Source organism: Eurosta solidaginis, chromosome 1 (assembly GCF_040869045.1).
Source record: "Eurosta solidaginis isolate ZX-2024a chromosome 1, ASM4086904v1, whole genome shotgun sequence".
Classification (NCBI taxonomy): Eukaryota; Metazoa; Arthropoda; class Insecta; order Diptera; family Tephritidae; genus Eurosta; species Eurosta solidaginis.
The window spans coordinates 138,718,023-138,736,142 of record NC_090319.1 but is presented as its reverse complement, the minus strand read 5'-3'; the positions used below and the strand labels follow the sequence as shown (position 1 = coordinate 138,736,142).

Sequence of the window (18,120 nt, the reverse complement as noted above, 5' to 3'; positions counted from 1 at the left end):
CTAGAACGTGTTTGTACGATGTGGGTATCAAACGAAAGGTGTTAATGAGTATTTTAAATGGGAGTGGGCCTTAGTTCTATAGGTGGACGCCTTTTCGAGATATCGCGATAAAGGTGGAGTAGGGATGACTCTAATGTGTTTGTACGATATGGGTATCAAATTAAAATTATTAATGAGGGTTTTAAAAGGGAGTGGCCCTCAGTTGTATATGTGAAGGCGTTTTCGAGATATCGACCAAAATGTGGACCAGGGTGACCCAGAACATCATCTGTCGGGTAGCGCTAATTTATTTATATATATAATACAACGAACAGTATTCCTGCCAAAATTCCAAGGGCTTTTGATTTCGCCCTGCTGAACTTTTTCATTTTATTCTACTTAATATAGAAGGTGTCACACCCATTTTACAAAGTTTTTTCTAAAGTTATATTTTGCGTCAATAAACCAATCCAATTACAATGTTTCATCCCTTTTTTCGTATTTGGTATAGAATTATGGCATTTTTTTTTCATTTTTCGTAATATTCGATATCGAAAAAGTGGGCGTGGTCATAGTCGGGTTTCGGCCATTTTTTATACAAAGATAAAGTGAGTTCAGATAAGTACGCGAAAAAAGTTTAGTAAAGAATTATCGATTTTTGCTCAAGTTATCGTGTTAAGGGCCGAGCGGAAGGACAGACGGTCGACTGTGTATAAAAACCGGGCGTGGCTTCAACCGATTTCGCCCATTTTCACGGAAAACTGTTATCGTCATAGAGTCTATGCCTCTACCAAATTTCACACAGTTTGGTTAATTTTTGTTCGACTTATGGCATTAAAAGTCTTCTAGACAAATCAAATGAAAAAGGGCGGAGCCACGCCCATTTTGAAATTTTCTTTTATTTTTGTATTTTGTTGCACCATATCATTAATGGAGTTGAATGTTGACATAATTTACTTATATACTGTAAAGATATTAAATTTTTAGTTATAATTTGACTTAAAAAATTTTTTTTTAAGTGGACGTGTTCGTCATCCGATTTTGCTAATTATACCTTTCATGAACATGAAATGGTATATTAACTTTGGTCCGATGTTTGTAACGTTGAGAAGTATAGAAGATAGACTAACCATTAAGTATACCGAATTGATCATGGCAACAAACTGAGTTGATATAGCCATGTCCGTCTGTCCTTCCGTCAGTCTGTCTGTTTGGACGCAAACTAGTCCCTCAAATTTTGAGATATATCAACGAAATTTGGCACAAGGATGCATTTTTGTATTATATTAGACATTTGTCGGACCACTATAACATATATCTCCCATACAACCGATCGTTCAGATAAGACGATTTTGGTCATTCCTGTCGCAATTTAGAAAGTATAAACGTGAAACTCGGTGATATATATTCTAATATAAAAAATAATATAAAAAATCACTTTGAACGGAGCTATATATAGTTATATCCCATACAACCGATTGTTCAAATAGAAAGATGTTTGGCCATTTCTCCCTTAGTTTCCAATATAAAAACGTGAAACTTGGTGATATATATTCTAATATATCATAGAAGATTTCCTGTAAAAATCATTTGGATCGAAGCTATATATAATATATATCCCATACAACCGATCGGTCAGATAAGGGGGTTTTTCCCCATTTTTTTATATTTATCTTAAAATCGTTTAGGTATGTACATATGTTCACTATATATTTCTTATCTTATACAGCGCATTATTTGGAGATTACGAATGGGATAAGATTATTGTTCAGGCCCCTTCATGAAAGGTATGAAGTCTTCGGCACAGCCGGAGACAGTCCCGTCCTTACTTGTTTTTATTTAGCACACATATAGGAATAGGAGTAACGCTCTTGCCAAATTTCATTATGATATCTTCAACAACTGCCAAATTACGGCTTGAAAACTTTCAAATTACCTTTCAAAAGTGGGCGGTGCTACGCCCATTGTCTAAAATTTTACTAATTTTCTATTCTACGTCATAATATCAACCCATCTACCAAGTTTCATCGCTTTATTCGTCTTTGGTAATAAGTTATCGCACTTTTTGGGGATTTCGAAATTTTCGATATCGAAAAAGTGGGCGTGGTTATAGTCTGATTTCGTTCATTCAATAGCGATCTGAGATGAGTGCCCAGGAACCTACATACCAGATTTCATCAAGATACCTTAAAATTTACTCAAGTTATCGTGTTTACGGACGGACGGACGGACGGACCGACATGGCTAAATAAATTTCTTTTTTCGCCCAGATCATTTTTATATATAGAAGTCTATATCTATCTCGATTAGTTTATGCCGTTACGGATTACCGTTATGCGAACAAAGTTAACATACTCTGTGAGCTCTGCTCAGCTGAGTATAATAATACAGCATTATCGCAACATACAACGGAAAGCGGACATTCTGTTGATCTACTTAATGCCAGAATATTGGATAAGAAAAGACAGGAAAAAGTGAGATACACAACAGAAAGCTTAAGAATTATGCAAAATAGAGAGACAGCTGTCAATAGAAAGGAAGACACAGCTGACATCTCCGCCGCATATCTTTTATGTTTATAAGGTTTTCTTTATATTTCATATTCTTAGGTATTCACTTAAACACACACTTTCATACATACGTACGTATGTAAACAAATCATACCAAGTATGTTTGATGATCAAAGTTCAGTTTAATTACAAGTGTACTACATATAACTAGTACCATTTTTATACCCAGCTGTTGTACACAGGGTATTATGACTTTGATTGGATAACGGTTGGTTGTACAGGTATAAAGGAATCGAGATAGATATAGTCTTCCATATATCAAAATCATCAGTATCGAAAAAATATTTGATTCAGCCATGTCCGTGCGTCCGTCCGTATGTCTGTCCGTTAACACGATAACTTGAGTAAATATTGAGATATCTTCACCAAATTTGATACACTAACTTATCAGGACCCAGAATAAATTGGTATTGAAAATGAGCGAAATCGGATGATAACCACGCCTACTTTTTATATATATAACATTTTGGAAAACACAAAAAACCTGATTATTTAGTAAATAATACACCTAAAATGTTGAAATTTGACGTGTGGACTGATATTGACTCTTGATAAAAATTAAAAAAATAAAATTTGAATGGGCGTGGCACCGCCCACTTGTGATAAAATCAATTTTACAAATATTATTAATCATAAATCGGAAATCGGTTAAGGCCCATGCTCACTTTTATATAAACGATTTTTATAAGGGTCGTGGACGAATAAAACAAGCTATATCTTTGCAAAAAAGAGCTTTATATCAATGGTATTTCAGTTCCCAAGTGGATTTATAACAATAATAAGGAAAAACTTCCAATTTAAAAAAAATGGGCGTGGCACCTTTATGACTAAGCAATTTTCTATGTTTCGGGAGCCATAACTCGAAGAAAAATTAGTTCAGAATAGAACCATATGTATCTATATATTAATACGCTAACAAAATTTCCATACAATCAATTGACAGGCTGTTTCGCATACTTAGCATACGTAAAATTATATAAAGTTATATGAATCGATTCGTATTGATCAGCCGCAGTGCATAGGCCTAATTTTGTTAACAAATATTACTCTATTTGTTTATAATTAATAGAAAATTTTTTTGTAAATTCGAAAATCTGTGCAACTAGGACGCGTAGGACGCATTATGTTCACAAACCCCCCTGAGTACATAGCTCCAAATGCTCAATTGTCGCGTTGCACAAATGTTTCATCTCTACATATGTATATATTTGTACACGCCAAACGGTTAGAGAACTACTGCTTCGCTCATTTTCAGTTCAAATAAAATATGGTTTCCCATCGTTGCCAATTACCTATATTGGTCTGTACCAAAATCCTTAAAAAAATTGTACTAAAATAATTGTTAGCGCACAAAAAAACTTTAAAGAGAAGTAATAACTTAACCGGCCTATTTTTTTGGACAAATTTTACTTACACTTAAAAGCATAGGTCTTTATTTCACAGATTCTTTGTTTTTCATTTTAGTTGCTTTAAAAAAAATGAAATCAGAAATTATGAGCAAACTTTTGTTCAAACTCACTAAATTTATTTATTTATAACAATTAATTGCAAATTTGAGCCAAATGTTTTTTGCATTTCCAGATTTTATACTCATTTTAGATATAACACGTCTTATAGTGAACAAAAAATAAATAAATTTTCTACAAAGATATTACATTAAAATTTGTATATTGTCTTTTATACTAATTTATTTTGATATTTCTTATTTTATTTTATTATATTATCTTTTATTTCAACTTAGTTTATTATTATTTAAATGTATTTTGATTGAATCGGAAAATTTCACGTTGTATATTAAACGAAAAAAAACGACCCAATAACGTTTTCGATTTTGGGTCGAAATATTGCATAGGCAGTATATTACCCACTATATTTATTATTAGGTTAACTTTGTTTGATTATATGCCCATTAATCGGATGCTTAGATCCCATAATCCTAATTTGTTTATGTCGCTTAATATTATGAAATCAATTTTATTTTAGTAAATATGTTTGCGTGAATAATTTCAAAGTTTTTGTTTCCTTTTCTTTTCTTTCTAATTTATTCTGCTTTGTTATATCTTAGTATTATATCGTTCACAGACGATATTTTATGGTAGATATGGTCATATATATTCATCTCCATTTCATGAATATGAATATTTACAAATTTAATACAAATTAATTACGTACATATATCTCAATGGGAATCCCAACATTAAATATCCGAATATTAGATTCTTCATATTTCCACAATGATAACATTAAAACCCGGAAAAAGGTCTAAGCGCACTTATTGCGTTTTTATATGGAACTGTTTATTCACATCACTTACTTTTTTCGCACTTTAAGTACTTTATTTTTTTTCTTTCATTTAAATTTTTTTAGTAAACTCTGCCTTCTTTCTCATTACATAATTTTTTTATATTTTTATTTTTTATGAAGGTATCCTCTATTCTATTCGAAATTTTCGTTTTGTGTCACACTTATGTACATACTACATATGTATTTATACAAAATTAAACTCGGTAAAGCGCCAATTGCATACCTAACGGGTGGCGTGAAATAGGCTAAATTCCTTAAGCACATTTTTCGTTTTTAACTAAAAGTTCGTGTTTTTGAATTACGACACTATTGAAGTAAATGGGCGATATACATATGTATATGGGTGATATAGGCCTACTGGGGAACCGAGCTCTCAAAACTAACTTCGGTAGCGCGCCAACGGGACCTTCCGGGTGGTGTGGAAAAACCTATTTTTCAATTCAATTTCAAGTAATTTCACCATAATTCTATGTCGATTTCATTTGATTTTACATAACTTTTATATTTTTGTTTAAGGAGCTCCATACCAAAACGTTATAACTACATGTCAAAAGTTTGTAGAAAATTTAAGAAAATACAATCAAACATACAAACTCTTAGATCAAATTCAAAATTTTAAAGAAAAAGTTAAGTAAGTTAAACCAGTTTGCTATATTTCCAACACTTGATGCATAGACTGAGTTGAAAACAAATACACGTTGGTCGAATTTCGACCACAGGCGATACTAGTACGTATTATTGCGCAGCCTTGTAACACTATTAAGCACACAAAACAAACAACAACAGCATTTCAATTGTACAGCTGGGTATGAAATGTTCGGTTTCGCCCGAACTTAGACTTCCCTACTTGTTATATTTATAATTCTTATGCATAACTTAGTTACTTTATAGTAAAATTGTGTAATTTGTGACCCCTTCGAAGTAATCCAGGGATACATACATTTATATATGTAAGTTTTTTACTAAAATAATCTTTTTGCTAAATTTTAACCGAAATTTCTTTCAATAACTTTCTTTCATGTACATTGTTGTTGTTTGTGATAAAAATTACTAAATAAATTCAGCTTCGCTCCTGAAGAAGCTAAGGTGCTTAGCGAAACGTCGAGCCGAAATAGTGAAGTTTTATTTAACTTTGCACTAAGCAAATAAGGGTCAGAAAGCCTATTTCTGCTGCTGCTATAAAACGACATGAACGCAAAGAGTTCGAAAATTAATTTCAGAAATTTTGAACGAAGAAAATATAATGCAGCATAGTAACTTATCAAACTTGTATCCATACATCGATAGCGAAGGTGTGCTGCGAGTAGGCGGTAGGCTGAAGAACTCAAATATCTCATATGAACAGGCATGGTAGCAATCAATTAATGGAAGCAGCAATAAGAAGAAAGTGCTGGGTAATAAATCTTAAAAAAGAAGTTATGAAATGTATTCGACATTGCGTAAATAAATAACATACTGACAAGATAAAGGGAAATTTAAAATTCAAATAAAGGGAAATTTACCTGAGATGCGGGTTTCGCAGTCTTCGCCTTTTACACATTCCGGTGTCGACTACGCTGGACGAATAAACTAAAGCTATACATTTAGAAGCAATGTCAGATCTTACGACAGAAGCCTTCTTAGCAGCATTAAGAAGATTTTTTGCTAGAAAAGGAAAAAGCTGACATATGTATTCAGATAATGGTACAAGTTGAATTGAAGCAAATCGAAGTAAGGAATATCAATTTAAAACCGCCCTCAAAACCATAGTTTTATAGCCCCGATATTAGCAAGCGAAAAGATCGAATTGCATTTTATCCCGCCGGCAAGTCCTCACTTCTCAGGTATTTGGGAAGCAGGTGTAAAATCAGTAAACCACCACCACAATCTAGGGCGTTGATCAGGCAATTAAATAAAAGCGTTGGACGCGTCAAATTTCCATTAATAGTCATAAGTAAGACCAACTGAACTTTAATCAGGTTATCCTACGCCTCCCATTTTTAGAAATTTCACACGCCCAACGCTTTTATTTAATTGTCTGATCAACGACCTAGATCGATGAGGAGTGTGACGACTAGTAACTAGCACCTACCTAATTATTTTCTAGCTTTTAGTATTATTATTACTTAATGTAAGTATTGTTTTCAATACAACCGTTTAACTTAAAACAATTTTTTAATAAGTTTTTCAAGTTTTTACTCTCAATTGCCTATTATTTCTCATTCCATTTAGTTCATTTAGTGACTCATTACTACAAGGACTCTTTCCCGTCAATTTGTTCTAAATCCTCGAACTCCAAAGTATTTTGATGTCACTTCTACCGGACTGTATGTAATATTTGTTCCCAATATGGGCCAAATCGGACCACAGATACGAGTATTTTTAATATCTCGATCCTTGAGGCACCTAGCAGGTTTTTGTTTCATAAAGCGATTTCTGTTTCTGTATGTAATATGTATTCGAAATATGAGCCAAATGGGACCACAAATACGATTTTTTTAACATATCGACACTTGCGCCACCTAGCGACGATTTTTTCATAGGTCGCTTTCTATTCCTGTATGTATTATGTGTTCCAAATATGAGCCAAAACGGCCCACAAATACGATTTTTTGAAATATTTCGATCCACGCGCCACCTATCGGAGTTTTTTTCTTATTATTGCATTGTCATCGGGTTCTGAACTATTTTCCAAGTTTGAAGCTTGTAGCTTATCGGGAAGTTGCTTAAATTTTAATTACAAAATTCGTTCACAACGGCCGGCCTATCAAGTCAGGCTAAAATTAAACCGTTTAAAAACGAAATAAATGGAAAGTCAATACTTTGAATATAAAATAAAGTGAAATAGTGTTGATAAAAAATGAAAACACAGCCCCGTCAAGATGGCCTTTGGGCAAAGTAACACAAGTACACAAAGATACAGATGATAAAATTCGCGTAGCTACTACATATAAAATCAATTGATGGAACTATGAAAAGATCAATACATAAATTGTGTCCATTACATAGTATTCAAGATAACGAAAAGAATATTCAAAATGAAAAAATTAGAGCTAACTATACTTTCACAAAATCCTGCAATAGTAATTTAAAGAGACCTACTCGGCCAATATTTGGAATATTACTATTATTATGCAAAAGGACTTATATAAAAGGAGAAGCATCAGCAAATACAAACAGCATCTTGCAAACTAGAGGTTTACGCGATAACTTTATCGGCGGCGGCGGCGTAGGCTTTATTATATACAGGCGGCGGCGGCGTGGACGGCGCGCCGGCGTACGCCGGAATTCTTACTTTAAAAAAGATTGGTTTTTCTATTTAAAAAATAATATTTAGGAAAGGTTTTGTTTGTATGTATTTGAGGAAATCAACGTGTTGGCCTTTTCGGAAAGATCAGGGGGTTTTGGCTGAAGATCTCGCAGACCGTTGAAAATTTTTCAGGAGTAGCTCCTTGCGGAGGGATTGTCCCTCGTTCGCATACCCCAGAGAGGCTGCGAACCTAACCCCGGTCTTTGCAATTGGTACTGCTGCGTCTGCTAAAAAGAAATAAAGATACATAAAATAGTCACACTTTTGTCTGTATATCTCGTGCAAAGAGTAGCTTCAAGGGATAGATCCTAATAATCGTCGCAAGCACAATTTCTTTAAATCATTTGTGGCTCCTTGGTGGTCACGCACAAAGACGACCTACGCTTGCTATTAATGGTCTATTAATATTCATGCCACTCGTTTTCAGACTAGTTCGACTCTCCACTCCGTTAGGGTAGTAGCACACACGGTCATTAGTTCGACTGTCTTGGGAAAGCTTTTGCTTCACCACTTTGAATGTTCTTGCGAAGGACAAAGCCTCACCTGGTAAATATATGTGCCCACGTATTCACATTTGTAAAAGGAGCCGTAATGTGGTTCACTCCAAGGGACTAGTTTTGGATAGGGCCGCCAGCTTTAGGAAATGTCAAAGCGGAAGACTTGGGTGTTGAAGGATGAAGTGTGTAAATCAAAACTAACATTAGTTTCGCAAATAAAGAACAGATGTTTGAATGTAAGCCCAAGTGATTTTTCAAACCCTTCTCATGCGTACATATATCCTCAACTTAAGTATGAGGTAAGAATCATTTCAAAGGAGTCTTTATGCCCCTAGAAACTAAAAGATTTTGCATCACTGATTTGGCTTATTCTTTCAGCCAATCGCAATATAAATTTTTTTTAAAATCGGCACCTTTTTTGTGTATTTGCTTTTTTAACAACTTGAGGACAATTTGAAAACATGTTCGCCTTGGGTCATTTTGTTTGAATTCATTGTTCATTATTAATTTTTTTTTTTAAATATGCAAAGTGAGCATATAAATTTATTATATAACTTTTATTTTAGTGTTTTATTTTAATAATTTGGTGAATTGGGTGATGCGGAGTCCGTGTTAAGCAACGCTTGTTTTTTAAATAACTTTTGTACAGTTAGAAAGAGTTAAATTTCGCAATTAGGCTAAGTTTATGATCGATAAATTATATTAGTGCATATGGAGATGTTTATGACAAAACGATTTAGCGTAAAGCGAATTGAGCGATTACACGCGATAAAAGCGATGAAAATTTGCAACAAAAATATTTTGATTCAGTTGAGCGAAATTTGCGAAACAATGTGGATGTTTTTATTGAAAAGGTACGTGACAAGCAGTGTTTGTGGAATTTCCGTCATGCAGATTATTACAATCGCGATTGGATGCACTTGATATTTTTTGTCTTATGTATACTTTTTAAATATTTTTTTGTAACAAATAGCTATTTTCTAATAATAAAATTTTACGAGTTAATGTACACATGCTGCTTTCTATACACTGCCACAACGTGAATAAAAAGATGTTGACTTATATTGTTGAGCATTCCATCGCTTGCGATTTCGCTCTACTATAAACACTCAATCGCCAGCGATAACGCTAGCGAAAATGTAACAAGCGATGGAGCGTTTCTTGACGCATTGCGCGATGCGATTACGCTCGATCATAAACTTAGCCTTAGTTTCTTATAACTGGCAGTGCTGCGCATCCGTTGATAACACTTTCGACCATATCCGACCAATTTTCGACATGAACAATAAATGGCCTAAACAGTCTTAAACGAATAGAAAATATAGTAACGCGCCGGACGCCGCCGCCGCCGCCGCCGCGACGATATTTTTGACATTCGGCGACGGCGTGCGGTGTATATCTCTATTGCAAACCACCCTTCCAAATAGTACACCTGTGTAATTGGACTCCTATGGAAGAGTGTATGTTGTAGCGTCTCGTTGGAACTTAGTAATATACTATAACCTAGAACCTTATTTCAGAGAAATTGAGAGTATACCAATATACTAAAAACAAATAAAGGAGTTTTGTCGAAAATGATTTACTTTACTGAGCAATGCGAGATAATAACAAAAAATCTGAATAATAAATATCAAATACTAAAATCCAATAACCAGCTTCTTATATAACAAAAAGGGTTAAGGGTTAAAAGAGCGCCGTTAGAAATCACAGGCTCTCTTTATCACTTACTCTTCGGACTAATGGACAGTGACGATGGAGAAATAATGGAGCTGAAACATGATTCAATCACAAGAGATCGGCTGACACATTTTTTGACCATTGTAGCCATTTTGCTCCCAAATCGAATTGACGTCCATTAACTGTGTTGTTTTTTTTTGCAATTTTTCGGAAAATATTAGCAGAAATAGGAAATAATCAGTTTACAAATACCCGATAAGTACTGAACTGCATAATGCATTAAAACATTTTTTTATGATGAGTTTATTAACTATGCCATGATCTAGTAGTTTGGCTGAACATAGGTAATTTTATGAAAAGTACGGACACCAAGGAATCGTGCACTTTCGGAAACATATGAACACACGAAACTTTAACCAATTTAAAATTCAACGTCAAAAACTCGAGTAGTAAATCGATTCACGTAAACATGTCATTAGTAAATAATGGAGATGCCAAAACGAAATGTACTCATTGAGCATGTTATCTTATTCATTCCGCATGTTCGGAACATTCGTCTCCATTTATGAATTTGTGGAATCGTTTTATATTTGGGATATTATTTATATACTTATTTGGAATATTCGGATCTCGTGAGGTAGCATCAAACGAACGAACTCCGAATATTGTAAATTAACGTTTTGTCCGGAGCACTTCCATGAATACTTAAACGGAAGAGAGCTTTCTGAAATTTCAGTATAAAAATCCCAATAAACGTAGCAGGACCTCCAAAGAGCTTAACTCTTCTGTCAAGGCCGGAATATAAAGTTCTAATAATAACGAATAAGCCATTATCTTCTATTTTTTTGTGAGTTTATTGCGGCTGCTGAGTAGAGCATCATGTAGTGTCACATTTAAATATAAATTCTTATTTTTTATTATTAAAGTTTAAAATTCAAATACAATAAGAAAACAGATATCAATTAAAAAATTTTCATTTCAAAAAAGTTAGCTCAATTTAAAAATATTTAAAATAACAAAGTGTTAAATAAATAAAGTATTAAAGTAACCCCCTACATTAACTTGGGTCGGTTTGTATGGACGAAAGTTAATTTTCGATAGGATTTGGGATAAGAAAAAAAAGTTCCACTATGCATACCCAAAAAATTTTATTTCCAATGGCAAGGGTAAATTTTTCGATTTTTTTTTTCAACAAACTCTTGTAAAAACGTTGGCGATAACAGTTTTTTGAAAAAAAAATAATAATATTTTCTATAATATCTACCCTACATATTAGAGGTTTACGCCGATCACTTTATCGGCGGCGGCGGCGTAGGCTCTATTATATACCGTCATACGCCGGTGATCTTACTTTAAAAAAGCTTAATTTTTCTATTTAAAAAAAATAATATTTAGGAAAGGTTTTGTTTGTATGTATTTAAGGAAATCAACGTTTTGGCCATTTCGGAAAGATCCGGGGTTTTTGCCTCAAAATCTCGGAGATCGTTCAAAAATTTTCAGGAGCAGCTCCTTGCGGAGGGATTGTCCCTCGTTCACTTACTCCAGAGAAATTTCGAACCTAACCACGGAATTGGTACTGCTGCGTCTGTTGTAAAGAAATAGAGATATATAAAATGGTCACACTTTTGTTTGTATATCTCGTGCAAAGTGTAGTCGCGAACACAATTTCTTTAAATTATTTGCGGCTCCTTGCGGTCATGCACAAAGGCGGCTTACGGTTGCTATTAATGGTCTATTAATACTCATGACGCTCGTGGCACTCCCCATCAGGGAGAGAAATGAGATGCTAGCCAAACAGTTCCTGTTGAATACCCAGAAACCTAGGCATCCCAACAGACATCTGATTGATGAGCCAACACCGCCTAGGGACTTAAGGAGTGATCTCCGGAAGCATTTTGAGGAAATACGCCACCTGGGAACTTAGCCGTATGTAACAAAAAAACACAAGCAGGTCCTTGGTGAACTCCACAAACAGGCGTCGGACCTTTATGCCAAGAATTGCCCGGTGAATCCAGTACTCAAAAAACAGTACCCAAACTTGCGGAAGAGGTACGCATACTCCCCAGGGAAAGGCGAGTCACTCTGGCTCAACTTCGTTCTGGATACTGTAACAGGTTAAACTCTAGCATATCCAGAATCAACCGCGACATACGAAATGTATGCCCCGCTTGCAATGTGTCCCACATGACACCAACCATCTCTTTAATTGTAATGTGGAACCAACGCCTCTAACACCCCTTTCATTATGGTCCACCCCTGTTGAAACAGCAAGTTTCCTTGGACTCCCGTTAGAGGATATTGATGACAATTTGTGATCGGTCGCAGCTATTAGGTGGGGCGAAGCATTGCTACAACAACAACAACAACAAAGCTCTTGGCACAGGGCACCCCCAGTTTTTTCGGCTGTTTTTAAGAGCTACAATTCCCGATGTGACCATTCGGCCAAGGATGCCGCCCTCGTCTAAGTGGATGTCATTGCGGAATGGGTGAAAGTCGTATAAACCTCGGCGCATCTACATAATTAAAATTTTACAAGGACCCTGGATAAAATTTTTAAAATGTAGACCAAAGTTTGCAGACGTTTGTGTTGACAACATTGATTTCAATAGCCTTCGTTAAATCAAAACGATATTTTAGAATGAAAGTCGGCCGATTTTAAGTTGAAAGATGTTAACTGTTGTTTTCCGGCCCTATGATATAAGAGCTCATTATGGATGACCGAGTAGCTTCAGACTAGTTCGACTATCCACTACATTAGGGAAGTAGCACACACGGTCATTAGTTCGACTGTCCTGGGAAAGCTTTTGCTTCACCACTTTGAGTGTTATTGCGAAGGACAAAGCCGCACCTGGTAAATATATGTACCTACGTATTCACATTTTTTAAAGGAGCCGTAACGTGTAAGTGATATTTAAACTTGGTTGATAGGCTATAATCAATGTGATTCACTCCAAGGGACTAGTAGGGGATAGTGCCGCCAACTTTAGGAAATGTCAAACCGGGAGGCTTTGATGTTGAAGGATGAAGTGTGAAAATCAAAATTAACATTTCAGACGCTATTGTATAGTTTCGCAAATAAACAACAAGTGATTTTTCGGACCCTTCTCATACGTACACACATATATCCTCAACTTAGGTATGAGGTAAGAATCAGTCCTTCCAAATCGGTACCTTTTTTGGGTATTTTGCTTTTTTTAACAACGTGAGGACAATTTGAAAACATGTTCGCCGTGGGTATTTTTATTTGAATTCATTATTCATTATTAATTTAAAAAGAAATTAAATATGCAAAGTGAGCATATAAATTATTCTATAACTTTTCTTTTAGTGTTTTTTTTTAATAACTTGGTAAATTGGGCGATGCAAAGTCCGTGTTAAGCTGACATCGAAAACACCTATTTTTTGAAATAACTTTTGAACAGTTAGAAAGAGTTAAATTTCGCAATTAGTTTCTTATAACTGGCAGTGATGCGCATCCGTTGATACCACTTTCGACCATATCCGACCAATTTTCGACATGAACAATAAGTAGCCTAAACAGTCTTAAACGAGAAAATATAGTAACGCGCCGGACGCCGCCGCCGCCGCCACCGCGCCGATATTTTGGACATTCGCGGCGGCGTGCGAAAAACGACCAAAATCGGCGGCGGCAGCGGCGTTTATCGGCGGCGTATATCTCTACTACAAATAACTCCATTTCAAAATCGTCCTATCTCAAAGTATTTTTCGAAAATTTCCCATTTCAGGATCTTTCACAAAAACGCCCTATATCAGAATAAGGTTGAATAACGCCTTATCTTAGAATACTTTTCATTAACTCCCTCTTGTGTCAAAATGCATTGAACTTATGCTCAGCTAGGGAGTTTTTGAAACAAATTATGATAGTGTATTTTTTAATAAATTCTGACGTACGGCATTCTTCAAACAAATTCTGAAAGAATGACCAAACCAACATAACAATTTAATTTAATTCACGAAATATTTAGTATAATATGGATTATTTCCCCCAAATAATTCACAAATTTATTATCACTACTAATATACTACTAAAGGCACTTTTCTACTACAATTTTCGCTGAAGGGGATTGAATTATTCCCCGTTTTTCTTACTTCGTAAAAACAACCCTCCCAGATTTTTAAATTTGGGAGTGTCAAAGCCTTGTCATCATTGGAGGAGCAACCTCTAGTAATTGAATCATGGAGCTGAACATGAAAAACTTATTTAAATCCCAAAATTACATTGAAAGCATGATTAAATAAAATAATAAAAAAAAAATGTTTAATTAAACGGTTTTATTGAAAACAATACCTACATGAAGTAATAATAATACTAAAAGTTAGAAAATAATTAGGTAGATTCTAGGTACTAGTCATCACACTCCCAAATAAAAGCGTTGGGCGCGTGAACCAAATCGGACTAGCCAGCCAGCCAGCCAGAAATTCAAAATTTAATGGCAAATGCCGTCGACGTATTTAAATTCTCCACGTCATTTCAGTTAATCACGCTGCATAGAACAGTAGAAGCTTTCGATACAGTCAACCACCGCACGTTACTGCAAGACTTGGAAGGGTCCTCCGTTCCTCCAAGTTTTAAAAGGTGGACCGCAAATTATCTGTCTGGTCGGCAAGCATCGGTGCAATTCACATTTAAACCCAGAATAATTAAGCAAAGGGTACCACAGAATAGCGTCCCATCCCCATTATTGCTTAACTTCTACATGTCGGAGCTCCCTTCGCCACTGCTCCATAATGTCCACAGGTGCCGGCCCATCCATCGATGAGCTATGTACATTTTTCGCCTCGCGAAACCTGACATTGTCACCGACCATATTATCGGCGACCTCATTTACAATATGTATACGGAAAATGCCGATATCCACGCCGATGGACTCTGGGAGTGACGTTCGATCAGGTTCTACATTTTGGCGAGCATGCAACCGCAATTGTACCTAAAATCCAGAACCATAATAAAATCCTCAAATCTCTTGGGGTAAAGACAAAGAGATGCTCATTACCACTAACAAAGCAGTTGGACGGCCGCTTGCATGTTACGCGTCCGCGATATGGTCGCCAAGCCTAAAGGTTACTCACTGGAAGAAAATACAGTCCTGCTAAAAGACTGCTCTTATGTCCCCAGAACACCACCTACACAGTGAGGCGAGAGGAGGCCACATCTCCCAGGGGCTTAAGAAGTCATTTCCGCAAGCATTTTGTAGAAATAAGGCACCTCCGAATACAGCCGTATAGAAAAAAAGACAAAGAGGTCTTCAGTGATAGCTTCTTTGTGGACTTCTATACCAGGATAAATACTCTCAACTCACAGAAGAGGAAAGTACACTCCCAGGGACTTAATAAGTCATTTCCGCAAGCATTATGTCGAAATACGGCACCTGGGAATACAGCCATATAGAAAAAAAAGACAAAGAGGTCTGCAGTGATAGCTTCTTTGTGGACTTCTATACCACGATAAATACTCTGAACTCGCAGAAGAGGAAAGTACACCCTCCAGGGAGAAGCGCGCCTTCTAGCTCAACTTTTAACTGGATACTGCAACAGGTTTAACTCTTACCTAATCCAGAATCAACCCCGACATACTTAACGCATGTCGTGCTTGCAATGTGTCCCCACATGACACCAACAATCTCTTTAGTTGCAATGTGGAACCAACGCCTCTAACACCTCTCTTACACTGGCCCACCCCTGTTGAATCAGCAAGCTTCCTCGGGTTCCGGTTAGAAGATATTGACGACAAAATGTGAGTGGTCGCGTCTATTCGATGGGGCGAAGCACTGCCACAACAACAACAACAAAATGATAAATTAAGTTATTTTCAGTTTATTTTTAAACCGACATTTTTCCTACAGTGGAAATGGAAATTATACTTAGTTACACAAAATCTAGTACCGAATAGTTTTATTGTTTAACTAGAAGACCCGGCAGACGTTGTCCCGCCCTAAATTTGGCCTATATGCATACATTTTAATAAGCTTTTTCCGTCTGACTCAGCCCTCCCCCCCCTCTTCACTTTTTCCTAATCCTATTATTCACTCCTCCCTCCGTCTTTTTCGCTTCATCTATCTTCATCTTCGTCTCATGCTATCTCTTTCTCAATCTTCTTCTCTTTTTTCTCTTCTCTCAATTTCTTCTCATTCTTCTGCATCCCTTATTGCCTGTCCCGGAGGGTGGTATGTATTTTATTCCAGTCCCAGTCCGTCTCTGGATAATATATTACTCTGTACTAAAGCACTCATCAACAGCTTTAATTTCATATCCATATTGTATAAACACTGTCTAGGCTTTCACTGGCCCATGTTTTGGCCTATATCTCGAGACCCTAGTCGCCCAGCGGTATGAAAATTACCCTCTACACAACTAAAGACTCTCCTGAATGAAAAAAATGTGATAGTACCTCTAAATCGCGGGCCCCCTCAGAAACCGCCCCCACCCTCTCGGCGGGCATGGTGATGTCCTATACTTGATATCATTCTCTATAATTTTTTTTATTGATAAGCAGGTTGTTTAATTAAACACCAAGCAATTACACGGAAGTATATCCGCACCACCTGAAAATATGAGTGACACTGCGTATACGTAACATTTTATTATTACATACGTATAAACAAATAAAAAAATTTGCAATAAAATAATATTGCGACTATAAAGTGAGATATAACCTATCCTATCTCTCAAGTTAGATCAAACTACACACGGGGTTCAAAACAAATTCAAAATCGGTTCAGTAGTTTAGGAGTCCATCGCGCCGAAAATGTTGTGACACGTGTTGTTTATATATTAAGATTTATAACTTACCGCAGAACTCCTCCGCTGCGCTCAGTGTCCCAATTCACATTTAAATAGTAAATAGCTGTTATCACACGGCCATCCCTGTTGGGATTATCGACATGCACCACATAGTGCGATCCGGAACCAGGGTAGCAAGCTACCATAGCCTAGAACGAAAGAAATTACCAAATCTTAATTCCGGATATGCTTATAGCTTACATACAAAACAGCAAACAATTTTGCTACAGGTAGTGGGAAAATACTAAGGATTCCAATTTTTTGTATCTTTATTAGATTCGGGAAGCTTAGTTCATTTACTTGAATAGATATTCGACCTACTTCTTTAAAATGAACTAGTTCATTTAGTTCGGAACTTCGTCCCAGAATAAAGTACATTTATTCACCGTTTCAAGACCTACCTAGCCTAAATTGCGATTAAATGAATATATAAAGACCAAATTAGAATATCGTCGGCGTTGAAGCAAAAACCACCAAAGCCCATTTTAAGAATTTGGGTTAGGTTAGGTTAGGTTGGAGTGGCTGCCCGAGGGCACACCTAGACCAGTGATATTAGGCCCGTTAGAACCATTTTGAGTATCTGACAAACGTGCTACCTCATCCGTTACTTCATGCTTCACAGCCTGGCTCAAATTATATAGAAATGTAGCACCCAGAATGCGCTGCCGAGCGCCACTTAGTGCCGGCCAGTTGCAGATGAGGTGAAACACCGCTTCCTCCCCCTCATCCTCTACAACTCCTGCAGCATCGACAATAAGGCGCTCGTAACCTTTCTGCATGCCTACCTATGTACAAGGCAATGCCCAGTTACTGCCCCTGCAGTGTGGAAATATACTTCAATTAGGTTGTACACATGACGGGATCTTTTAGGATCCTATTTTGTCCAAGTTTCCTTCCATGTCCGATGTAAGGTTCTTAAATTTGATTGACTCATAATTAAAATGGAATGTCAAATATTTATTTTTAAAATAAGCTTCTGCTCCATATAGCAGAACGGGTACGA

The 18,120-nt window shown here is 36.2% G+C and overlaps 1 protein-coding gene across 3 annotated transcripts in view; it reads right to left on the bottom strand.

The window, feature by feature from the left end:
- The window catches only part of Hph (HIF prolyl hydroxylase), a 562,987-nt gene that overhangs the window by 196,113 nt on the left and 348,754 nt on the right, over positions 1-18,120 (bottom strand). For all 3 annotated transcript variants that reach the window (XM_067759874.1, XM_067759873.1, XM_067759872.1), the window contains one exon: positions 17,127-17,266. In XM_067759874.1, coding sequence (XP_067615975.1) covers positions 17,127-17,266 — 140 coding nt within the window. The remainder of the gene's footprint in view (positions 1-17,126; positions 17,267-18,120) is intronic.